Below are 26074 nucleotides of genomic sequence, written 5' to 3' on the forward strand. Positions count from 1 at the left end.
TAGACTTTGTCCCAAACTGCCTAGCTTCACAGATCGGCAACCTACTGCAGCCCCCGTTCTGGGAAGTGGACTAGAACCAGCTACTCCAGCTTCCAAAAGCAGGTGTCTTCTACGGGCCTGGGGTATTTCAAGTGGGAGCTGAAAGCAGGCTGTGGGGGAGCAAGGAGGATCCTAAGATTTAAGAAGATGGAGGATAGAAAGTGAAACATTCCCATTCTCCCCTCACATCCCCAGCTAAGCTGCACTGATTTGGCTGAGCCACTCAAGAAAGAGATGCAGAAGCTGCAAGAAATGAGGGACAAACGTACAGCAACAGCTGGTAATCTCTTTCAACTGGCTAATCTCCATCCTAGTGGAGTTCCTGTGCACTTCTCATTCTACCTCCTGTCTTGCATCCATACTCAACCTGTTGGCCTTGCCCTGTGATGAGCTACCAAAATCTTAACCGGTTCCCTCCTCACCCCACAGGGGGGTCGTTGCCCACCCCTGCCCCCCGGGACTCCTGCCCCATCCAACCCCCCGCATTCCTTGACAGCCCCCTGCCCCATCTGCCCCTGTCCCCTGAGTGCCCCCAGAACCAGGCAGGAGGGTCTCGTGGGCCACCGTAGTGGGTGCCCGCCTTGCCCCTAAGGACCTGCCGGGGGGTGAGGTGGGGAGTCCCGTCAGTGCTTAGCTGGGGCAGCTCCCAGGAAGCATCTGGCAGGTCCCTCTGGCTCCTAGGGGCGGGGGAGCGTAGCTGGGGGGGAGCAGGGGGAGCGGCCATTCCCCCACTGATCACATCAAAAGTGGTGCCTTAGGCGCTGACTCCAGGGGTGCTCCGGGGCTGCAGCACCCATGGGGAAAATTTGGTGGGTGCAGAGCACCCACAAGCAGCTCCACACCCGGCCCCGGCTCACCTCTGCTCCGCCTCCTCCCCTGAACATGCTGCCCTGCTCTGCTTCTCTGCGCCCCCTCCCGGCTTCCCATGAATCAACTGTTCGACGCCTGCTTCTAAGCCCTCCCAGGCTTCCCCCCCCGGCTTCCCACTCAGGCCGAGGGTAGTGGAGGTGAACTGGGGCAGGGAGTGGTTCCGCTGCATGTGCACTGCCACCCCCGCACTGTCTCCACCTCCCTGGGCCTGAGTGTGAAGCTGCCGCCTGCTTCCCATGCGAACAGCTGATTCGCGGGAAGCCTGGGGGAGGGAAGGGGGCAGAGGAGCAGGGCAGGGCAGTGCCTTCAGAGGCGGAGCGGAGGTGAGCTGGGGGCGAGGAGCTGCCAGTGGGTTCTCTGCACCCACCAAATTTTCCCCTTGGGTGCTCCAGCCCTGGAGCACCCATGGAGTAGGCGCCTAAGGTGCCACTTTTGACCGGTTAAATTTAGAAGCCCTTTTAGAACTGGTTGTCCCCCACGGAACAACTGGTTCTAAAAGGGCTTCTAAATTTAACAACTGGTTCTAGTGAACCGGCTCCAGCTCACCACTGACCTTGCCCCAATCTCTTATCCATTTGACATTCGGTGGCCTTAGAGCAGTGGTTCTTAACCTTTACTTCAGCCTGCACCCCTTTGGTTCTCAAAATATGTTCTTGCACCCCTTATCAAAAAATCATTGAAGTAGGTCAGTTCTTTAAACCTAGATATATTTTTTGTTTGTATATTACAGTAATTGTTAAATGTAATACATAGGTTTGATTAAACAAAGTAGTTGTACTTACGTGCCTGTGCTTAATTTGTGTTTTCAATGATTTACCTTCTAAAAAAAACCTGGCATGTCTCACACCCCCAGAAAAGGCATCTTGTACCCCCAGGGGGTGCATGCACCCCAGGTTAAGAACCACTGCCTTAGAGCATGGCCCAGACCATCAGAAGCTTTCCGCAGGGAGAGGGAGGATTAGGAGGGGTAAGCAAAGGGAGTGGATCTAGCCTTGGGCATCTAGAGAGGGGAATGCAGGACCCCAACCCCATCTCAGTCTAAGCTGTTTCCCTCACTTTAGGATAATGGGTCTGGATATCTGTATCTTTTCCTAGCTGCACTAATTACCCCAGAGGAGGAGTGGGAGGCCATGCAGCCAGAGCTTAGGGCCACCATACATCAGCTCCTTCACCCATTGCAAGGAGACGAGGAGGAAGAAACATTAGAGGTTGAGGAGACTGCACTGAATACGGCTGAGCGTATCATCCAGTTGCTGAGGAAGCTAAATTACAAGTGAGTGGGGGACCCTCCAATGGGCCCCAGTTGAGTGGGTGGCGCCTTCACTCTGGGGAAGAGGATTACCCTAGGAACTTCCATCTGTAATCATATCGTTAGGTGAGGTCTGAGCCCTGGGAAAGGGGTAACAGCATGTGGGAGATTGAAGACTTGTGTGGAAAGAGCTTTGCTCTATACACTAGGCTGGAGGTGCTGACAGAAGCCACTGTCCCACAGGTCCAGGGACGAAGCTGAGTGGTGGATTTCTTCACTGACATGCTCTCCCCACCTAGTGGATGATTTCTTATTGTGTATCCTCTCTGTCCAGGGATGCTATCCGTCTAACACAGATGGCTGTGTGCCACTTCCAGGGGACGGAGCCCTTCACCAGCAGTTTAGGGTTGGCGGGTGACAAGGAAACCATGATCCTGGGCATTCTGAGGACACTCTACACAGGTAGCTTTTTTGAGCCTGCTAGTTTCTTGTCCTGGGGCCATATTGATTCCAATACTATAGAGGTGAAACACTTTAGATCCCTTTTCTTCAGCCCTGTCTTTGCTTGTATTGCACCATACCATAGTAGTGAGACTTCACTGACAGTGGGGTGAGAATCCAGCTCTAGGTCTAAATCTCCCTTTTGACTACCTGGCTGAGCTGATGTTAGATTGTGTTGTTCGGAGAGGGGCTCTTGGTTTAGGTCACCAGGGGTGAAGGGAGAGAGGTCAAAGAGCAGTTTCTCATGGCCTGCAGCATTGTTTATGGATCATTATTTTTGCTGTGTAGATTCCCACCTGGAAAACCATATCCAACATCCTTTGCATAGCAGTGGGGATGAAGACCCTGTAATAGAGCAGCAGCCACCACCTGAGCTGGTTAAGCAGGAGATGCTGGTGCAATATCTGCAAGATGCCCACAGCTTCTCTATGAAAATCACTGAAGCCTTGAGCATGGTCAGCAGGATGATGTATGAAAGCTCTGTCTCTGGTAGGTGGGGTAGACACAGATCATCCTACCCATTAAGATTTCCCGGGTCCTTGGTGTATGAGAGCTCTGTTTTGGTTATGTGGGAGAGCCCGGGACTGGAGTAGGCTGGACAGGTGCCTTGGGGGTTTGCCTACCTTATTTATACTAGGCTCACAGTACCAGTCAAGAGGGTTATCTTGGGGAAAGTGCAGTCTTGTGGGGGGGAGAGAAGGGCTTCCTCTGGTATCTAAAAGCCTCAACCAGCTTTTTAGGTAAATGTAGAGGATTCAGCCTGAGGGCTGAAGATATTTCAAAATGTCAGGTGGTCGCAATCAATTTTTTGGGGAAGATTCTCTGCTCTGTTCTTCTTTTCTGCTTGGGTGGTGTTCAAGTAGTGGACACCCCCTGCAGCTCTCTTGTTGAGTATTTCCCTGATATACACAAAGAGCCAGCATAGCTGGCTTCTATGTTGCCACACTGCACGGTTCCCAGGTATGCTGAAGAGCAAGGAGAGTGGTTGGTGGTCCATGCTATGCTGTGGCTAATCACAGCTGGTGTATGGCCTCTGGGAGCAATAGCCAGCTGGTTCAAGTTGGAACAGACCTCAGGATGCTGCAAACCTGTGTAAGAGGTGGGGAGGAGAATCAGAAAGGTGTAAATACTTGATTCGCAGCTTCTCTTTCCTTAAATTATCCTCTTCTCTTCTCCCCCCACTCCCACCCCCCCCTTTCTTCTGGTTTGGTGGGCAGCAGCAGGGGGCCACAGGAACCATCTTTGCTCCCCAATCTCTGATGGAGCCAGTCAAGCTCTTATTGTATTCTTCCTGGGGCTCCTGTAGCCTGGTATGAAAGAGGCTATGGAGCAATTGGATCAGTTGTACAAGAAAATGGTATAACAGTGTGTGGCTGGCAGGCATGCTGCTGAGTAGCTGCAGTAGGGAAGAAATGGCAGCTGCTTTAAATCACTTTTTTTCGTAGCAAGTGATCTGTTTCAAAATGCTTTTGTTCAAAAATTGCAGGCGTGGCTCTGGAAACATGTTCTCAATTCATAATCAAATACAGGGTTTGCTGGGTTTTGTTTTGGGTGGGGGGAGTTGACATCTTTTTGGGCCACTGTTTGGACACTGCTGAAAGCGCTGTAGCAGCCACCTCTCTGCTCCACGGGGAGGGGACAATAGTGTGTATGGGGAGAGAAGGGGGTGTCTTTTGTATGTGTGTTATGAGTTTGCTGGAAGAACAATGGGTGCATGATTTATTTCTTAATGATGTCTCTGGCCGGGATTGTGTAAAGCTGAACTGACTTCTCTCTCTACTCCCCCCAGTGGTGCAGGAGGCCATTGAGTTCTTTGTGACAGTCTCGCAGTTTGGTGTCCCCCAGGCACTGCGTGGAGTTCAAAGGATGCTTCCTCTTATATGGTCTAAGGAGCCAGGTATTAGAGAAGCCGTGCTAAGCGCCTACAGGAGGCTCTATCTGAGCCCCAGCGGGGATTCAGAAAGGTATGGAACCCCCAAATCAGGAGGTGCTGTTGGAAATGGAGTGTGGACAGTGGTCAAATTCATACTGAGCTGTAATACTAGTGGGTGATGAGCTGCAGGGTGTGGGGTGGCTTAATGAAGTTCCGAGGTATAATCCAGACCACTGAGGGGTTGTCATTGCCTGCCCTGCAACCTTGAGTGCCTTGCAATGCTTTGCTATTTGGAGCTATCAAGGTGGGCCTATGTCACACCCTGTGTCTGTATATAGCTGCAGCCCTGGTCCAGCAGCCAGTCAACAACACTCTAGTCACACACTGGCTTCCACCAGCATTGGTTACTACTTGCCAGATGTTCCCAACCCACTCCCAATCCTGAAAATGTGTGTTCTGCACTACACAGGTAGCTTTTCTGAGCTCGCTAGTTTCTTGTCCTGGGGCCGTATTGATACCAGTACCTATAGAGGTAAAACACTTTATCCCTTTTCTTCAACCCTGTCTCTGCTTGTATTGCACCATACCATAATAGTGAGACTTCACTGACAGTGTGGTGAGAATCCAGCTCTAGGTCTAAATCTTCCTTTTGACTGCCTGGCTGAGCTGATGTTAAATTGTATTAACCCTGTCCTGCGCAGTTCAGATATTAAAGGTCTGTTGCCTCTGTAAAGGTTTGCACTGTTAAACAATAATAGAATACCATTTATTTAAATATTTTTTGGATGTTTTCTACATTTTCAAATATGTTGGCTTCAATTACAACTAGGGCTGCCAATTAATCGCAGTTAACTCATGCAATTAACTCAAAAAAAATTAATCGTGATTAATCGCAGTTTTAATCCCACTGTTCAACAGAATACCAATTGAAATTTATTAAATATTTAGATGTTTTTCTACATTTTCATATATGTTGTATTGTGTTGTAACTGAAATCAGTGTTTGTTTTTGATTACAAATATTTGCACTGTAAAAATGATAAAAAAATAGTATTTTTGAATTCTCCTCATACAAGTACTGTCGCGCAGTCTTTGTGGTGAAAGTGTAATTTATTTACATTATGAAAATGGCAACACTCTTCCAAGATCTCACTTTCGTAGTTTGTATCACTTCGAATAAGTCTGATATAAAACAAGGCTCCTATGTTTCATCAAAGAGTATCAGATGTGAAACAGCATGAAGGTATTTAAGAAGCTGACTCAGAGTCCCTCCTTCGCAAGCATTCAGGTCTTGAGCAGTCCAGGCAAACAATGCACATTACAACAAAGCTTAAACTTGTTCTTCATCATTTTAAAAACAGCAAAAAATATCCACCTCCCTTTCCATTTCTTATAAGGAGTCTTGAAGTTTAAATCTCCTCAGTGTGATAAATACGCTTGGAAGTCCAGGAGTTCTGGGCTGCTGGCTCCGCACCTGCCCTAGGGACAGCTCTGTCCACCATTAGGAAACTTTTCCCGAGAACCCCCTGTAACATTCGCGAACCCCCAGGGGTTCACGAACCCCAGTTTGGGAACAACTGCCCTATTCCCAGATGTTTATGTATCCTGCTGGGGGAAGGGAGTACATGCACACTACATATCACAGACTGGTTTGCTGTGTGTGGGATTTGGATCTAGGAGGTAGTTGCATGTAAATTGCCTTTTGTTTGCTTATCTCCTGTATAGGGCCAGGGCGGAGAGTCTGGTGCGGTCTCTTTCCCTCCTCATGGTAGATGCATCACTAGGGACCATTCAGTGCTTAGGGGAAATAGTAAGTACTAGTCCCACCCTGTATCAGATTCTGTCCAAGATTTTGAGTCTTTGTTTTGCTCACTGTGAAGGGTTTGACTTGCTGCTGGTGCCTCCTTGTGGCTGGGCTTGGCATAGCAGTGTTCTCCCTGCTGCTGCCAAAGGCTACTCTGCCTCTGTGGTGACCTGCCTCTTCCTTGGCCCTCTGGCCAGGCCGCTTTAATGTCTCTTTTCTTCCCGGGTAGTTCATGAACAAAAAGTAAGTGGAATTAACTCAAATAAACTGAGTTAATAAGAAATGGACAGGAATAATTCCCTCTTAGGCCTGGTCTACACTGGGGGGGGGGGGGGGGGGTTGATCTAAGTTACGCAACTTCAGCTACGTCAATAACGTAGCTGAAGTCGACTTATTTAGATCTACTCACCGCGGTGTCTTCACTGTGGTGAGTCGACTGCTGCTGCTCCCCCGTTGACTCCGCCTGTGCCTCTTGAGGCGGTGGAGTACAGGACTTGATGGAAGAGCACTCAGGGGACAATTTATCGCGTCTAGACTAGACGCGATAAATCGACCCCCGCTGGATCGATCACTGCCTGCTGATCCAGCAGGTAGTATATACATACCCTTAGTGTGTATCAGAATCTGTCTCTCCCTTCCCTCAGGGAGGGGCCTTTAGTTTGTGGTCATTTGGGAAGCTCCCTTGTTGTCCAGTGTAGGGTTTGTATACCCCATCACATCACAGTAATCTAGCCATCCCAATAAGATCCCCTCATGAGGGTGTGAAACATGTCCCACTTGCTGTATTCTTGCATCCCTAGTTAATGTTGTCCCCTTCCTCTCCAGATCTCAGAGTTTGTGCAGAAAGATGAAATAAAGCCACTTGTGGTCCACCTGCTCTGGGAGCAGTTCACTGAGAAATCACAGTGTTTGTCACTGGAGCGCCATGCTGCTGTCATGCTGCTGGGGATGATGGCACGGTAAGCCCATACATAGTTCAGGTCTTTCTGTATCAGTACTGATTCCGTGAAAACAAGGAGTCTTCCCAGAGTTGATTACATACAACGCCTTTGTGGACTGCAGCATCTGGCTCTAGATTCTGTGGCAAGGTCCCTGATTTCTGCAGAGATGGATCATTCAGAAATGAATACTTGAATTAGACATGGAACTACTGTGTCCCACCAGCCTCAGGTTCTCTAGGTTGTTAACTTGATACTGAATTCCCTGTGGTCTAAGCTAGGCTACCTTCCCTTTTTTATGGTATATTATACTACACTTCTGGGTACCTAGTTACAGCTGCATTCTATAGATGGGGGAAGCTACTGAATAGGGGTATTTGAAGACTTTGGCGTTGCAGGTAAGATGTATCTTTCCATCCCCACTTTGGTCAGGGGAGGAGATGGCTTTACATTTTGGGACATGGGGATTTCAGTTCTTTATCTCCCAACTTAATGACCCATGAGAGCACATACCTGCCCCCACTGGTCCTCACATCCCCTACTGCATCAGTCCATGATCCACCTAGAGGGTGTTTCCAGAACTCTTGATGTTAGAGATGGGAGAATCCCCAGTGAGGTCCATGTGGTGCACCCTTCACCTGTGGGGCTGCAGCCAGATCATGTCACAAGTGTTAAGTATAGATCCTCAAAGATATTACTGCTGTGCAGCCCTAGGGTAACTTTCAGCAGCATTTGCGAAGCAGACTGACCCTTTTTTTTTTTCCACAGGAGGGAGCAGAACTACTCTGAGCCGCTGGACTCTGTTCTCCTCCTCCTGTAAAAATGTCAGCTGCTGCCTCTTCTCCCTTCATTACCCCAAAAATGTTCTCTCTTCTTGAGGGGGAGAAGAGGTTTGCAACATTGTTTCAGCTATAGGGATGTATTGTCCAGTTTACTTAGTTTCAATGCTGCTGGCCCCCCACCAGAGCATGTGTAATACCCACCTCCCTGGAATTTGGTTTACTGTCTCAGCTAGGTCAGTTGGCAGCTGTTTCCTCAGGCTCAAGTCCCTCCTCTTCCCTGGGGCACAGAGTAAACTTTGGCCGTTTTCACATATTTGATGTAAGCTTTCAAGAGCAACCCTACCTAATCACATGTATTTCCCCCTAACCACTGTCACTCAGGGGAAAGCCAGAGATTGTGGGCAGTAACCTGGATGTTCTGGTGAAGACTGGGCTAGATGAGAAGGTAATTGAAGACTATCGCCTCGCCCAAGAAGTGTGCAGTGCCATCTCCAAACTTGCCAGCAGCAACAAGGTAAGGCTAGTACTTTGCAAGTGAGCTCCCCCAAACCAGAAATGTTGAGCATCTTAGATGGGCTGCCATTGTTAGATCATCTATCCATGAACCTCTAATTCATAGGAAAATAGGTTTATCAAGTCTAGGTCCACACATCCATATGATGCCTCCACAATGTAGACTGGAAGATGTAAGTGGAACCATTTCTGTCCATTACTGACAAGATAAGGCTAACTTCATTTGGTGGAAACTAGGAAAGCAGATTCTCCAATTGTTTTCCCATCAGTGAGCTTCCAGAGTGGTAATTGAGATGGAGGCCAGCTTGACCAGCTGGGGAGTCTTTCTTCAAACCATCTGTCCTAAATTCTCATAGCATCAGGTTCAGATCTTTGTTTATATTGGTGGAAGAATCGCATTTAAAGTTTTACATGTAAATTGAAGGTCAAGCAGTGCAGTGGACTGGCTCAGTCCCCAGAGAATACAGCAAGTGAATTGATCGCTCATAGGTGTCTGCAGCCCTAGATTCAAGAATTGGGACACAATAGAGCTTTTTGCTCCCCAGACCAATACAAAGCCTCCCAGATTGCTATCTAGTACCCTTCCAGGAGAAGATGATACAATAGGAGAGCCTGTCTCAGACATGGCCATCCAGGTTGTTGAATGTGTTTTTGCTCTGTCCTGGCCACAAGGCCATCCAAAAGGTTTAGAAAGGGCTTTAGTGATATTGAGCACCCTTTGCTGACCCAGGAGGCCTTGGATTTTTTTCAGATCCAAGCAGTCTAACATCCAGTTTACTGATATTCTGTCCTACGGAATCTATCTTAGGACTTAAGACCTTGCTTTGCTTTCAGACCCAACAGGCTCAGACTGGCTGCTTGAACTTTGAAAACAAACACTTGAAAAAGTGTTTTTGTTTTTTTTTTTCCCTACAAACCCCCCCCCCCCCCCAAGACGTTCTGGTTAAACTTGGATTATTGCTGTGCACATTGTAAGATGAGCTATTGCCAGCAGGAGAGTGAGTTTGTGTGTGTGGTTTTTGGAGGGGGGTGCGTGTGTGTGTGGGGGGGGGGGGGTGGCGGTGGTGAGAAAACCTGGATTAGTGCTGGAAATGACCCACCTTGATTATCATGCGCATTATAAAGAGAGGTTTCAAAGAGGGATGGGCTATTACCAGCAGGAGAGTGAGTTTGTATGTGTGTCTGTGGGGGGGGCGGGGGGAAGGGTGAGAACCTGGATTTGTGCTGGAAATGGCCCTCCCTTGATGATCACTTTAGATAAGCTGTTACGAGCAGGACAGTGGGGTGGGAGGAAGTTTTGTTTCATGGTCTCTGTGTGTATATAATGTCTTCTGCAGTTTCCACAATATGCTATGCATCCGATGAAGTGAGCTGTAGCTCACGAAAGCTCATGCTCAAATAAACTGGTTAGTCTCTAAGGTGCCACAAGTACTCCTTTTCTTTTTTCTTTTTACGAATACAGACTAACACGGCTGTTACTCTGAAACTTGAAAAAGAAAAGATAATCCCCTGAAACTGTGAATAGGGGCTGTCCTCTACAAGGAAGTCTCATTCAGACACTGGTGTAAACAGAAAAGGGGTCTGACTAGCCTTGTGAGTAGTGGATGAAACCTATAGTATGGATCTGTGGACGTTTATTTTCATAAACTAGCAGGATAAATTGGGATTCTTCATGTAGCTCTGTATATTCCCATTTGTGGGTAATGTGCTGACCAATGCTGCCTAATAGTGGAACCTTCTCCAAGCAATGCCTATTGGAGCCCACATGCACTCCCTCCTGCCCATCTCCTCTGTCTGCGAACATTCTGAGTTCAAGGCTATATAAAGGGGCACTGCACCCTTCACCATCTCAATTCCTTCCCAACTGCAAGCACCAGACGGAAGTGAATTGCTCCGAACCTTCGTATCCAGGGTTTTTTTCCTACCTTAGTGCCTTGTCAGTTGTAGTGTGAGTGGTTAGATTTTTTTTTTTTTGGTTGGGTTCTGTGGGATGGCAGATTTGAAGTCTGCTTTTTTTCAGGAGATTTTGCTTCCTGCTCAATGGTCTTCCTGGCATCTGATGTCCCTGTGAGATGTCTCAGAGAAGGCCACTCTTGGTGGTCCATCTGTTGGCTCTTCACATGCAGCACACATAAGGAGAGGCTAAGAAGTGGTTGGGGATCCTTTTTGTCTGATTTTGTTAAAGTTCCACATTCTGGAGTTGCTTCATAAAAATTGTGATGGGGTGTTGAAATCCACAGCGGCCCTGAAAGAGAGAGGAAGCTAGGAAAGGGCCCATTAGTATGATAGGCCACAGATGAGGGGCTGAGACTGGAGAAGAAACCCCTGACTGGAAGATGAAGCTCAGCTGAGCAAGTGTGGGCTGGGCTAGTATAAAGTCAGGAAGCTGGCAACAGAAATGGAGGCAGTGAAGAAGTCTGCAGCCACTCTGCATTAGAGGGGAAAGGAAGGAACCCAGGGAAAGAGGAGGACCTTGGGAGCCTGGCCTGAGGGAAGAGTGTACCCAGAAAAGAGAATGGTGGAGAAGAGAGCATGTGAGAAGTGGGTAGGAAGCAGAGCAGAGAGAGAGCAGCAAGGTTGGGGGACTGCACAGACCGTGGCTGCATATTGTTGGGTTCTTGGGTTGGAACCCAGAGCAGTGGGCATGCCTGGATTCCCCTACCAGCCACTGACAGAATGGCAGTGCCTGGACAGCAGGTTCAGTGAAACTAGACCAGAAGGGGAAAACCCCACAGTGACTTGGCCAGCGGGCCAAGTTACAAGGAGGAAGCTGCAGGTTCTGGAGTGAGAGAGGAGCCACAGAGAGAGAGAAGATGATGGCTTGAGAGACCACAAGGGGAGGCATTGGACCTGGAAGAGAGCTATTCCCCAGAGCAGCCTGAAGAAGGTGCCACCTATGGTGAGTGTGACACGAATCCTTCTGTGAAAGCTGCTAAGGTATCATCTGTTCAGACTGCAGCTAAGGAACCTATATTAAAGCTGTCCTGACTAATTTCCATTCCGAAGGAGGAGGCTAGGTAGAAAATGGCCAATGTTAACAGTGCCAGATCCTGTGGATCAGGTTTGTTGGATCTTTAAGATTCAAATGTTTTCTTCAGTTGTAGCTATAAGAGCTGACGTAGTTCCGCAATCTACGTTCAAGTCCAGGATTACAGACAGAAAACTTTCCCCAGTTCCAGTGACGCATATGTTTTTATTAACCCCAGTACTGATGTTGTCTCCAAAGAGGACGTTTCACTGTGCTGCATCTGATCATTCATCTGGTATGAGTGAGAGATCGCTTGGGGATGGGAAGAGAAGGACCTTGATGGTTGCAAGATCTAAATCCCCTACTCTTGAGAAGCGGGTAGGAGAGGATATTTTGAGTTTTTTCCCCAGAACAGTCTGTCTCCTCTTCCTTCTCCTAAGACTCCTGCTGGGTCACCAGACAGACCTTTTTTACCTTTCATTTCTCTTCTATGCCCCTCCCTGCCCCACAGTGCTATTATCCCTGGTAAGATCCATTGCGGCTCTGAAATCAGACCTAAAGTTACAAGAGGATCAAGATGGATTTAGAAGACCTGAGCAGTCTATTTGTTCCACCTAGAACTGTTTTCCTGTAACCTTATGGACAGTTCATATATCCTTATTTTATAGATATGTTTCCAGATTATTGGAGAGACTGACAGTCCTGGGCAACATGGCCTTACTGGGCCCCACCTGAAGAGGTGTGTTGGGGTTTTTTGGATCATCTACAGTATGGGTTGGGTGATGAGGCTCTAGCTGAAAAGGATCCAGTCAAAGTGATCTTTTCAGATCCAATGTCCTCAGATCCATCTGCAGCCCAAACAATAGTGCCAGATACATCCTCTGAGGAAGAAGAGAAATTGGTTCCTCTCCTGGAACATCTGGCTCCAGTTGCAAATCCACCAGAGTTGTATTCTGTTGAAAATATGAGCATTGTTTCTGCTTTGTCTCCTTCAGAGGATGAATTACAATTCCATGAATTGGTAGATTGAATGGCATCTACTTTGAACTTGCCTTCTGTTATTGAAGAGACGACATATCCAGTATTTGACATTTTAGGAGCACCTTTGAGAAGTATGATGTCTGCTTATTTTGGATAGACTTTTTCAATCTGCTAAAGCAGTTTGGGCTGCTCCTGCTTCCTGCCAGTCCATCTCTAAGAAGGCAGACAAACTATCAGCTCCCTCATGAGCAGTTTCGTATTTCCATATGTACCCTATGCAACATTCTTTGATGGTTTCAACAGCAAGTAACAGATTTAGGTCTGGTCAAGTCCATACTGTTGCTGAGAGAGAAGGGAAGACATTGTTGCCTTTCAGAGGAAAGTAATATTCAGTGATGAAGAGAAGAGTAGCCAATTACCAATGGTAATGTCCCACTACCAGTTTCACCTGTAGGGGAAAAAATGGCTGTTCTTGTTTTAGAATTACCAGAGGATCAGAGGAAATTTGCTAATGCTATCCTCTTAAACTCAGAATGTGGCAAAACAAGTCCTCATGGGTGCTTTTGATACTTCTTCTGGCTCTGTGGCTAGGGCTTTAGCGTCTGCTGCCACCCGTAGACATGTATGGTTAAGATCTTCATTGGCTGTGGATACTAGATTTAAAGTTGACAGTCTTCCTTTTGAGGGTGAGGGTCCATTTAGTAACAAAACGGGCAAACCTTTGGAGAAATTGAGAACAGAGCAGTATATCACTTGGTTTATATTCTACTACTAAAAGGAGACCCATCTACTGCTTTTCACTACAGGAGGCAATTTTATCCACCATCCTCTTCATACAGTGACGCCTCACTTAGTCATCCCGCTTAACGTTGTTTCGTTGCTGATCAATTAGAGAATATGCTTGTTTAAAGTTGCACAATGCTCCCTTATAACGTTGTTTGGCAGCTGGCTGCTTTGTCCACTGCTTGCAGAAAGAGCAGCCCGTTGCAGCTAGCTGGTGGGGGCTTGGAACCAGGGTGGACCAGCAGCCCCCCATCAGTTCCCTGCTCCCTAAGTTTCATTTGCGGCAGCTGCCCAGCAGGCTGTCAATTGCCGGCAGTTCAGCTATCCCTCCCCCCACTGCCATGTGCTGTTCCTGCCCTCTGCCTTGGAGCTGCTCCTGGGAGCCTCCTGCTTGCTGTGTGGAGGGACTAATGTCAGGGTGTCTCCTGACCCACACCCCATCTCCATAGAGCGGGGGGGGGGACGGGGACACAACAGGGCTCAGGATGGAGGAAGCTTGCTGGCAGCAGCTGCTGTCTCACCTTGCTGATCCACTTAAAAAGGCAATGTACTTAGCGTGCATTCAGCATACTTAAAGGGGCAATGTGCATCTCTCTCACATTCTGTCTGTCTGCCAACCATGCTGTCTCCCCTCCCTCCATTCATGCTGCCTTGTAGAGTGTGAGGCTACATTAACAACGTCTTAACCCTTGAGGGCTCAGCCAAGTGCTAGTTCATCATTTAGCAGTAAGGCATTCCCTGGGAAATATCCTACCCTTTTCCACCCTCTGACTCCACCACCTCAACCAAGCTTCACAATCATCATTGCTATGTACAGTATTAAATTTTTTGTTTAAAACTTAGTGTGTCTATCTTTTGTCTGGTGAAAAAAATTTCCCTGGAACCTAACCTAACCTCTATTTACATTAATTCTTATGGGGAAATTGAATTTGCTTAACATCATTTTGCTTAAAGTTGCATTTTTCAGCAACATAACTACAACGTTAAGTGAGGAGTTATTGTATTTCTCAACTCAACAGCAACAACAACACCAGCAGCTTACTACTTCTCAGTCTCAACAAAAGTTGTCATTTAGGCCCAGACCTAAGTCGATGCAATCTGCTTTCTCGTCTTCATTGAATACAGCTTGTAGATTTGATATGAGGGTAGAGATTTGAGGACCAACTTGCAAAATTCCTTTCTACCCTTTGTTTGGAGACAGGCCAGACCATTTTGCAAGCAATTGGAGGCTTATTTCATTGAACAAATAAAAATAATGGGAAAGGATTATGCAATACAGTTCAAAACACGATCTCCTTTCAATTCCTCTAACCCTCCCCTTTTCAGGGAACCATCTCACAAAGTTGTTCTTCTGTCAGAAATTCAGGGATTGCTCCTAATAGGAGCTATAAATGAAGTTCCCAAAGATCTATGGGATTCAAATTATTTCCTGATGCTGAAAAAAGATGGGGCTTTCTGCCCTGTGTTGGACATAAAGAAGCTGAACACATTCATCTGCAAGTTTCGGTCTCAAATGTTAAGCCTAACCTTGATCATTCCCTCACTCTCAAGCATGGATTGGTTCAAAGCTCTCTAGGATTCATATTTTTATTCAGCTCAGTCATCAGAAGTACCTCTGTTTTGTCATGGGACTGACCTCTTCAGTATGAGGTCCTAGTGTTTTTTCTCTCTGGTGCTACGGGTCCTTGCAAAGTGCCTTTCAGAGGTAGTGGTATATCTTAGAAAAGAGGGTGTCTTTGCTTACCCATATATTAAAATGATTGGCTGGTAAAGTAGGCTTTGCGCACGGATCTGTTGACTCACATTCGGTTTAAAACTTCTCTTTTCAGATTTAGGACTGCTTATAAATGTCAAGAAGTCTATTCTCTGTCCAACTCAGAGAATCACCTTTATAGGATCAGTGGTGAACTCTGTAGCAGGACAGGCTTTCTTTTCAAAGGAAAGATGTCTGAAGATTGGTAGTTCTCAAACCCAGATATTTTCACTTTGGGTCTGATGGGTCATACGGCAGTGACTATTTATGTCATTCGGTTTGAACGTCTGAGTCCAGTGCAAAATTGGTTGGCTCGAATTTACAAACCAAATTTGGATAAACTTCATATGCTAGTCACCATGCCACAGCACATTTTAGATTCTTTGGTGTGGTGGATGAACAGAACTGATGTTTTGAAGGGAGTTCTGTTCAGTCCTCTCTCGCTGTTGGTCACAATAACCTCTGATGCGTCAGACAATGAATGGAGAACTCACTGGGCCCTCTGACAGTTTGAGATCACTGCCTGTTCCAAGAAAAGAATCTGCCCATAAATGTTTTAGAAGTGTGGGCAATTCATCTAGCTCTCAAATCTTCTTTTCCTCCTCATCTAAGGGGGAAAGTTATGCAGGTAGTGATGGACAATACAATGGCTGGGTTATGTCAAGCAGAGGTGCTGATTCAGCTCTGCGTGCTGAGGCAACCAGTCTGTGGGGCTGGGGCATACCACAAGACATCTGTCTGATGGCTCTGCATTTAACAGGAGAGTGTTGGCAGATTTGGCTCAGCTGAGGGAAAGCTCTCAGATGCACAAGAGGTTATTAAAGGACCAGCTTATAGAGATCTTCTCCAGTTGGGGTTAGCTTGTCATGGACCTTTGTTGAACCTGCTTGTGTGTTTAAAAAGTCTTTTTTTTTTTTTTTTTTTTTTTTTTTTTTGGCCCAAGAGCAGGTAACGACAGTCAGCCCATCTCAGACACTTTTCTAATGCATTGGGAAGAGGGCCTTTTGTATACTTTCCCTCCTTTACATTAATTCAGAAGGTAGTGAGGAAGATAAGACTGGACAAGAGGAGGCTGACCCTGGTCACATCAGCCTGGTAGGGATCAGCAATGGTATACAGACCTGCTGTCAGGGGAAATGTACAAACTACTTGTCTCCGGATCTGTTGTCTAAGTAGCATGTAGAATTCTTCATCTGGATTTCCAGTCTGTTAATCTAACAGGCCTGGACTATTGGACTCTGACTAATATCCTGTTCCTTGTTGTTTCATAGTGTATCACTTTACTCTAGAAAACATTGTACAAGAAAATATTATCACTTGAAATGAGCTAGATTTGTCTTTTGGAGGTGGGGAAAAATCTTAGGGCTTGTCTACACTTACCAGGGGATTGACACCCGGTGATTAACACATTGGTGGCAGATCGCTCTCCCCTTACTCTTTGATTCAGTGGAGTATGGGAGTTGATGGGAAAGCAGCTCCCGTTGACATAATGTAGTGTGGATCTCGCATTAAGTAGATCTAAGCTACATTGACTTGAGTTACACTATTCACGTATCTCAAATTGCGTAGCTTAGATCGACTTTTCCCAGTAATGTAGACCAAGCCTAGGTCACCAGTTACATCAACTATTCCAAAATGTAAGGAATAAAAATTGTATCTAAAGTCTGAGGGGTTATCTAATTTCTCTAAGTGTGCTTGGCAGCTTTGTTTTTCTTTTGATGGTAGATTGTTTGTGCATGATACGATTAAAAGATTTCTAAAGCAGTTATCTAGTTTGTATCCCCCTTCAGGGACCCAGTTCCTGCATGCAATCTTACTTTGGTTTTATCTGTGCTTATGAAGACCTCTCTTGAGCACTTGGTGGTGGTCCTTATTTATCTATTAAGATTGTGTTTGATTGTTTATAACATCAGCCAAAAGGGTGAGCTAATTGCCTGCATTGATGGCAGTTCCACCTTTTATCTATTTTTTTTATAAAAATAAGATGGTTTTTAGACCTGATCCCAGGTTTTTTACCAAAAATAGCACCTGAGTTTCACATAGGACAGTAAATTTATCAGTGTTCTTTCAGAAGCCACGTGCTAATACAGGGGAATCTGCTTTAGATATCTCAGATGCTAGAAGAGTTCTAGCATATTATTTAAATAGAAATAAAGATTTTTAGGAAGTCTTTTGGGTTGTTCATGTTAAGAATCATATGGGTTAGCATGTGTCTTTTCAAACTATTTCCAGATAGTATCCTTGAATATTACAAGTTAGCAGCAGTTCCTCTGACCTTGGAATGTTTGTGAATGCTGAGGGGAGTGGTGGTGGAAGGGTGGTGGTGCATGTGTACACCAACAGGTACTGTGTAGAGAAGGCTCCACCAATAAACAGCCCTGGTCAGCACATTGCCCATAAGTGTAAATATGTAGTCATCTTGAATAGGGATGTTAACATCTGTTAAAAAATGTAACCAGTTAAGCGCTTAAAATTATATCGGTTCACCGAGGTAGCTCCAGCAGGCTTGGTAGCGCCAGGGCTGCTCCAGCCTGGCCGGAGCTGGGGGGGGGGAAGCGCTCCAGCCCAGCACGGGGGCTCCGGGTGTTAACGCTTACGGTTGGTTAACTAGTAAGCCTAATGCTTACTGGTTAACCTTTTACATCCCTAATCTTGAACTCCAATTACAAGTAAGTAACATTAATTGAGAGACGTGGTCCATCCACAGGGAAAGCTGCTTTCTCTAACCTCCATTATAAGTTGGCCTATGTCCTGAAATACAAATTCCTTATCTCTACTTAAGTTCTTAGGGGAGAGGGGTTTTTAATCTTTTAAAACTAGTATTCAAAAACAGGTTTCAGAGTAGCAGCCATGTTAGTCTGTATTCGCAAAAAGAAAAGGAGGACTTGTGGCACCTTAGAGACTAACCAATTTATTTGAGCATAAGCTTTTGTGAGCTACAGCTCGCTTCATCGGATGCATTCAGAAACAGTTGAACACTTGTATATCAATAGGGATATCTGAACCCTTGGCCCCGATATAGAGGGGCAATGAGCTTTTTATCTTTTAAAATAGGTTGTCTTTTTAATTTGTTCATACGCTAAAGTGTGAATAGAAATACTTGATCTACCTACTTCTTCATGCGCAATAGAATTTCTCTGCTCTGGAGACTGACTGGGTTACCAATGCCACAAATGAAGCCTTGAGAAACTGAGTGTTTTAGTGCCAAACTTTCCTCCCTATATTAGCCTCACAGCCCCAGTTGGCTACTTCTCTGCCACAGCACACAGCTTCTCTCAGCAGCTCGGCTTTATGGAAGGAACTAGGGCTGCAGATGGTTGAATGCTCATAGCAGCTCTTCCTCCCTCTCTCCCTCCCTCGTTGATACTCCAGACCTGGATTGTGACTGTAGGGATAGTATTCTAGCCAACTGAGGCTATATCTCCCACTGCTGGAAACTGATTTTCTTACTTTCCACACCCCAAACAACATGCTTTTGTGAATTCAGCATCTAGGCAGCTCCAGATATGCCCATGCTATTCTGGCCATGATTGGCTGTCCAAGTATGTCAGACTCCCAGCCCAGGAGTAATTCCTCTCCTCCAGCTTACTCTCTCCCTCCCTAGCTCCAGGTTCCATGCATACTGAATGGGCATTTGGCTTTACTTGTCCAGCTTCTGTGCTGCTGATTGTGGAAACTGCTTCTCTTAAGCCCCCAAAATGGCAAGGGGGAGGGTCTACTATATCCTTTTAATAAGATGACTGCACTGGTCACAGTACTTCAGGTGAAGGCATTCTGTTGATTGATATAATAGCATTAGAGTATTTTCATCATTTACCTGTCTTGTACCCTTGTTCACCTGGTTGGAAAGCAGGATCAAGCGCTATTCCAAGGGAATAACTGCTAGAACAAGCTCAAAAGTAGGATTGCTCATCTTGGCTTGGAAGCTTCCTTTGTTGGCCTATAGCTGTAGTCTTTCTGTATGATGCAGTCTGACCATTGTAACTTCAGAAAGGGGCAGGAACCACTTTTTGTTCTGCATTGCTTGGGATCTCAAATGATTCTAGAATGGCTCCCCCCAAACATTCTGGATGGCTCTACCATCAGTATAACACATTTGTATCTAGTAGTATGAGTGTGGAAAAGAAAGAGCCCCTCAGGAGCACAGATGGAGAAGGTTGTGAGTTAGCTAAGGTTACCCATCTGTCTGGGCTTCTCTCTGCAGCCAGCTGAGGGGAAGAACCATGCTCCTTTCCGGCTGCCGCAGACACACCTGCTCTTTGGACGCCTGAGTGAGGCTGTGACCACAGGTGAGGTCAAGGAAGCTACAGGGCATGGGGTAGGTGTTGATATGTCTGGCCTGTGTAACATGTGGTTCTCTTTTGTACTCACCAGGCTTTGCCCAGCCAAGCACACTCTGGATCCCCTTCATGGAGTCAGCAGTGACCCTCATCTACCAGTTAGCAGAAGGGCCTGAGGAGATATGTGCCCAAATCCTGCAGTGTTGTAGCCAACAGGCTCTGGAGAGGCTTCAGGAGGCCCAAGGGGTGGGAGCAGGTGAGGTGGATGGAGGAGGTCTGTTCCCATAGCCTGCAGCATTGTAACCAGCTGCCCCTGGGGTAGGTAGGTGGGGGAGGCATGGTGAAGTGGCTCCAGAAGAAGCTGGATTGGAAGGGAATGTGAGGGTGCAGTGAGCTGAACATCCAAAGGTGTAGAGGTGGGGTGCAGAGTCATTGAGACTTGCTGATAATTAACAGAATGTAAGTCCAGAGAAGAAGTTCTATGAATTTTGACACCTTCCTTTTCCACGCATCAGAACCAGGGACTTCTCCAAGCAGTGTCCCTGGTGGTGCCAACACTCTCCCTACCTTCCTGCTGACACATCTGCTCTCCCTCGTGGGAAATGTGGCCTTACAGCAGGTTGTGCATCTGGAGCGGGCAGTGAGTGCAGAGCTTCGTAGGCGCCGTGTCCTTGGGGAGGAGCAGGAGGCCAAGAAACATGTTGCCAACAGCACCAAAGAGCAGAGTGCCAAGGTGAGAATTGAGCTCCTTCCTATGCATAGCCCATTCCTCCTCAGTCACTGCCCCAGCAAGTTTCTAGGGAGAACTGTTCTGTAAGGAGTGGTGTGCAAGACCAGCGTGGATTGATTTAAATCACTGATTCTAATCACAGTTTAAATCAGCAAGCAGGAAACCTTGGATTAAACTATTGATTTTTAATCTTGTTTTGTATATGAACTTTTCAGTTCTTTTCCTAAAGAGAGGCTGATTATCATTGGTTGGTGGTAACCATTAAAACACGTTGATATAGCCTTCACACTAAATTTAGTGCTTTTTTTGCTATCCAGGAGGATACATTATGTTAGAATATGTTGATTTTAGTATTTCTTATTTACTAAATTTTTTTACTTGTGATTTGTGTCAAGCTCTGTTTGGCTGGAAATTTAAATTTAATTAAATGCACAAAAATAGCATTTTTAAATGATTTTTCTATTAGTTAAATCTACTTTAAATATACTGAATACATATGAAAAATTTTTGGGAAAAAAGGTGTTTTGCAATTAAAATTAACTGATTATTAAACAAATGAAATATCTGTAGTTAGTGAATTGAGGTAATTGTTTCTGTTCACCATGTTCCTCAAGATTTTAGAATTTGTAGATCTCCTCCTCACCTAGTTCTTATTCATAGACTGGAAAGGAAAAACTAGGTTTCCTACTTTTTCAGCTCCCATTGGCTTCTTAACTTTGAATGAACTAGTCATTGAACTGAACTTGTTGAATAAACTGAAATGAAAAAATATTCTCTCTGAAGAGGCTATTGCTTTCAGAATTTAGTTTAGCATTTCAGCAAACTTGTTCCAGGTACTTAGTGAGTGACTTCCTCCGGTTCAGTGATTTGACTTGCTTTTAAACTTGGCAGCAAACTTATACTGCTCAGTATTATTTTTTGAATTTTTAAATTAAATGATTTTAATGTATTGTAGTAACACTAGGTCTTAACATAAGTTGTCATATTTTCATATTTAATTTAAATATTTATACAAAATGAACCTGTATTTAATTTTTAAAAGTTGAATTTTCAGTTTTTATCCTCCTTGTACAACAGTTAAGACTTTCTCTCCCTCTGAAGAGTACTGATCCAGTGCTCAAGCAAAGTGCTGGGGGCATTGTTACATGTTTCAGATCAGAGACAGTTGAGGTCGTGTCCTCTCATGTTCCCTAAAGATCCCCTGATGCCCTTGAGTTTGGGATGCCGGGGAGAAAGAGAATGAACCCAGGTGTCCTGACCATGCTCCCCTCTTCTTTCTGTCCCATGTAATTCCTGGCACTGGCACTCCCCAGCACCTTTGGCCTTTTGGCTTCTTTTCTGTGTTCACCTGACACAACCTTTTGCAATGAACTTCAGTGACAGAGGTCTTTTGTTTGTGCCTTGTCTGACCAAGACTAAGTGATGGGAGAGGTGCTGAAGGTTGAAGGAGTTTCTGGAGCCTCTCTGAGGTTGTGGGATTCTTCTTCCTTTGGAACAGCCTGTGAAATTACACATACAAGAGTAGTTTTCTTAAACAAGCTATATTAAAAATAGAGAAAATGGTAGTATAACAAAAACAGATCATATATCATACCTACTCTAATATTTTGCAAAGCCCAGTGAGGGAGACTTCTGCTAGTTTAAGTTGCAAAACGTATATACAGTTTTCCTCCTGATCAGAAGCCTCCACTCTGCTGTGTCCAGAAAACTCTTCTCTTTATCCCTCATGCACTCTGCTTATCCAGTTTCCAAGTGTTTCTAGTTTATTATCAGATCAGGTCAGGTTACACTGACATTTCTTTGAGTGTTTATGCCAGAGTACCATCTGGAGGAAATGGTAAACAGTGTCCTCCATATAGAGCAAGACCAGTTTGATCTTCTGTTTTTATAAGTTCCTCATCAAAGTAATTGGCCTTTTGGATTTGCATATCCATTGTTGCTTATAGGTGTTAGATCAGGCCCTCATGCTGGTTGTAGCCCAGTTTGTCTTGGCTGATCAGAGGTCACATGGACTTGCTTCTTTAAATCCCTCATCAATGTTGCCATACCACAAAATACAAACTAACAGACCTCTGCCCCGCTATCATAATTCTGTTCAAACTAGAGGGGGCAAATAGGTTGAATTCTTCCTTTGTTTGATCTTGTAAGCTTTTATCGTGTTGCTGTTAGAGTGCTCACATCCCATCCTGGAGGGAAGGACCTTGTGATGGAAGGTGCTAGTATGATGCAAAGTCTTTTCTGTAACTTTTGTTCAATAACTTCTTCCTTCCCTCTGCACAGAGCATTGAGAATGAGACCACCATGGAGGAGGATCTGGGCCTAGTAGGTGCCTCAGCTGATGACACTGAGGCAGAAGTTATCCGCAACATCTGTGACACAGAGCTGCTGGATGGTGAGTGTGGCCCCCACATGGGAGTGTTCCCCTCCAGTCCATACCTCTTTATCTGCCATGCCCTAAAGAATGGACACAATGTGTGAGAGAACCAGCATGAGGCACATAAATTATTCCTTCAGGAAACTTAAAATGCTGTGGAAATTTCCTTTTCATGTGAATTTCTTATGACCTCAGTTTCATGATTCTGAATTTCTAATGGCACTTGCCCAACTACAAAAGTGAGGGGACACCAAATCTGTGTGGACTCTTCAGTAATTTGTGACTACCTATGTGATCTCCTTTGAAATGAGATACATTTTGGGGTATGCTCTCTCAGAACTGACAGTGTTTGTTTCTCCCCACTGCAGAAAAGCAGCTGCTCTCTGCCTTTATTCCCCTGGTGCTCAAGATCTGCAATAACCCTGGGCTCTACAATGATCCAGCACTCTCAGCTGCTGCAGCGCTGGCCCTTGGTAAACTCTGCATGGTCAGGTAATGTCCAGCCTTCTGGCCATAATCCTCTTCTCCCCAGCCTAACCTCTTAGGCCTGGTCTACGCTGGGGGGGCGGGAAATCGATCTAAGTTACGCAACTTCAGCTATGTGAATAATGTAGCTGAAATCAATGTACTTAGAGCTACTCACCGCGGTGTCTTCAACTCCACCTGTGCCTCTTGTGCCAGTGGAGTACAGGAGTTGAGGGGAGAGTGCTCGGGGGAGAGTGCTCGGGGGTCGATTCATTGCGTCTAGACTAGACACGATAAATCGACCCCCGCTGGATCTATCGCTACCAGCTGATCCAGTGGGTAGTATAGACATCTGTCAAAAGTGATTTTGTCCCCATGTCATAGCACCCTTCTCTGGAGAAAGTACGATGAGCGTGCCCTTGGCTCTGTTCTCACTGAAGCTCTAAAAATCGAGTCTTGCTTTTGTCTTCTGTGTCCCCACCCTGTCTCCCCTCAGCACTGAATTCTGTGACTCTCACTTGCGCCTCCTGTTTACCATGCTGGAGAAATCCACCCTACCTGTTGTGAGGTCCAACCTCATGATTGCAGCAGGAGATCTAGCTATCCGCTTCCCCAATCTGGTGGAGCCCTGGACCCCCCATCTGTATGCCAGGTAAAACCTCCTCTCTCACCTCTGGGAGTGGAGAGTTTAGAACAGCTGATTGGGGGGGAAAATGCCTCTTAGGAAGGTGAGGGAGCTACAGTAACCCAGGTTTGAGGAGATGAGGGAATTTTTGAGTGCTAAGGGTTGTGGCAGGGAAGCCTGAACAAATAGGAGACTTGGTTCTTTGGGAGGGAGCCAGATGGCCTGTTGGTTCCCTGTGTAACTGAATCTTTCTCTTAGGCTGCGGGACCCCTGTCAAGGTGTGAGGCAGACAGCTGGGTTGGTGATGACGCACCTGATTCTCAAAGACATGGTGAAAGTAAAGGGGCAAGTGAGTGAGATGGCTGCTCTGCTCATTGACCCTGAAGAGGAAATTGTGCGTCTGGCTCGGAATTTTTTCAGCGAACTTTCCAACAAGGTGAGGGATGGCAAGGGATTCTAGGGAGGATCCCAGTGAGGAGGTGTGGAGATGGAGAGGAGGTTGTTGGGACTGGGGATCTAAGCGAAGAGTGAGGAGCTCTAGAGAAGGATGCTGGTTTCCAAGCTGTCTTGCGCATGGCCAAGGAGACAGTGTCTGTCCTGGACCCGCTCTCATGCTGTCTAGTGACTGTATAAATCTAGAAGGACACGCTCAGAACCATCCTTGCCCCAATCCTGATATTGTTGAAAGTGACTATCCATCTGCTGCAGAGTACATTGACTCTATATGGCCTGTGTTCTACAGGAGATCAGGCTGGATGATCACAATGGTCCATTCTGGCCTTCGAATCTTAAAGACTTTGTCACCACAGCATGTAACTGCTGCCACCAGCCCTGTGCCTCATCTCTGCCTGTGTGCTCACTTGTTCTCTCTCCTTCCCTCTTCAAACATACTACTGTGTGCTCTAGTATCTAGCCTTTGACACTTAAGCAACCTTGGTGGCTGTCACTCAGAGCAGACTTCTACCCACCACATTTACAGGGCACAGCAATGCTGGAGCTCCAGCAGACTAACCAGCTTACCTGGCAAACCCTGCCAGGCCAGATGCATTGCTGATTCGGCTCATGTGGCCTTATGCTCCACCTTGTGTGCCAGAACCAAGCCTGAAAAGAAGCAGAATTTCCACAGATCATAGAATATCAGGGTTGGAAGGGACCTCAGGAGGTCATCATCTAGTCCAACCCCCTGCTCAAAGCAGGACCAAGCCCCAACTAAATCATCCCAGCCAGGGCTTTCTCAAGCCTGACCTTAACCTCAAAAGAAGGAGATTCTACCACCTCCCTAGGTAATGCATTCCAGTGTTTCACCACCCTCCTACTGAAAAAGTTTTTCCGAATATCCAACCTAAACCTCCCCCACTGCAACTTGAGACCATTACTCCTTGTTCTGTCATCTGCTACCACTGAGAACAGTCTAGATTCATCCTCTTTGGAACCCCCTTTCAGGTAGTTGAAAGCAGCTGTCCAATCCCCCCTCATTCTTCTCTTCCGCAGACTAAACAATCCCAGTTCTCTCAGCCTCTCCTCATTTTTGTTGTCTTCCGCTGGATGTTTTCCAATTTTTCCACATCCTTCTTGCAGTGTGGGGCCCAAAACTGGACACATACTCCAGATGAGGCCTCACCAATTCAAATAGAGGGGAACGATCACATCCCTCGATCTGCTGGCAGTGCCCCTACTTATACATCCCAAAATGCCATTGGCCTTCTTGGCAACAAGGGCACACTGTTGACTCATATCCAGCTTCTTGTTCACTGTAAACCCTAGGTCCTTTTCTGCAGAACTGCTGCCTAGCCATTTGGTCCCTAGTCTGTAGTGGTGCATGGGATTCTTCCATCCTAAGTGCAGGACTCTGCACTTGTCCTTGTTGAACCTCATCAGATTTCTTTTGGCCCAATCCTCTAATTTGTCTAGGGCCCTTTGTATCTTATCCCTACCCTCCAGCGTATCTACCTCTCCTCCCAGTTTAGTGTCATCTGCAAACTTGCTGAGGGTGCAATCCACACCATCCTCCAGATCATTTATGAAGATATTGAACAAAACCAGCCCGAGGACCGACCCTTGGGGCACTCCACTTGATACCGGCTACCAACTAGACATGGAGCCATTGATCACTATCCGTTGAGCCCAACAATCTAGCCAGCTTTCTATCCACCTTATAGTCCATTCATCCAGCCCATACTTCTTTAACTTGCTGGCAGGAATACTGTGGGAGACTGTCAAAAGCTTTGCTAAAGTCAAGGAACACCATGTCCACTGCTTTTCCCTCATCCACAGAGCCAGTTATCTCGTCATAGAAGGCAATTAGATTAGTCAGGCATGACTTGCCCTTGGTGAATCCATGCTGACTGTTCCTGATCCCTTTCCTCTCCTCTAAGTGCTTCAGAATTGATTCCTTGAGGACCTGCTCCATGATTTTTCCGGAGACTGAGGTGAGGCTGACTGGCCTGTAGTTCCCAGGATCTTCCTTCTTCCCTTTTTTAGAGATGGGCACTACATTATCCTTTTTCCAGTTGTCCGGGACTTCCCCCGATTGCCATGAGTTTTCAA

The 26074-nt window shown here is 46.2% G+C and overlaps 1 protein-coding gene across 1 annotated transcript in view; it reads left to right on the forward strand.

The window, feature by feature from the left end:
• The window catches only part of NCAPD2 (non-SMC condensin I complex subunit D2), a 57264-nt gene that overhangs the window by 9126 nt on the left and 22064 nt on the right, over nt 1–26074 (forward strand). The window contains exons 11-25 of the mRNA XM_074975464.1: nt 235–319; nt 2005–2182; nt 2493–2620; nt 2948–3148; nt 4449–4623; nt 6257–6341; nt 7161–7294; nt 8437–8569; nt 19258–19342; nt 19428–19589; nt 19849–20066; nt 22344–22455; nt 22806–22929; nt 23399–23554; nt 23786–23963. Coding sequence (XP_074831565.1) covers nt 235–319; nt 2005–2182; nt 2493–2620; nt 2948–3148; nt 4449–4623; nt 6257–6341; nt 7161–7294; nt 8437–8569; nt 19258–19342; nt 19428–19589; nt 19849–20066; nt 22344–22455; nt 22806–22929; nt 23399–23554; nt 23786–23963 — 2154 coding nt within the window. The remainder of the gene's footprint in view (nt 1–234; nt 320–2004; nt 2183–2492; nt 2621–2947; nt 3149–4448; nt 4624–6256; nt 6342–7160; nt 7295–8436; nt 8570–19257; nt 19343–19427; nt 19590–19848; nt 20067–22343; nt 22456–22805; nt 22930–23398; nt 23555–23785; nt 23964–26074) is intronic.

The sequence above is a fragment of the Natator depressus genome, chromosome 1 (genome assembly GCF_965152275.1).
Source record: "Natator depressus isolate rNatDep1 chromosome 1, rNatDep2.hap1, whole genome shotgun sequence".
NCBI classification, from domain to species: Eukaryota; Metazoa; Chordata; order Testudines; family Cheloniidae; genus Natator; species Natator depressus.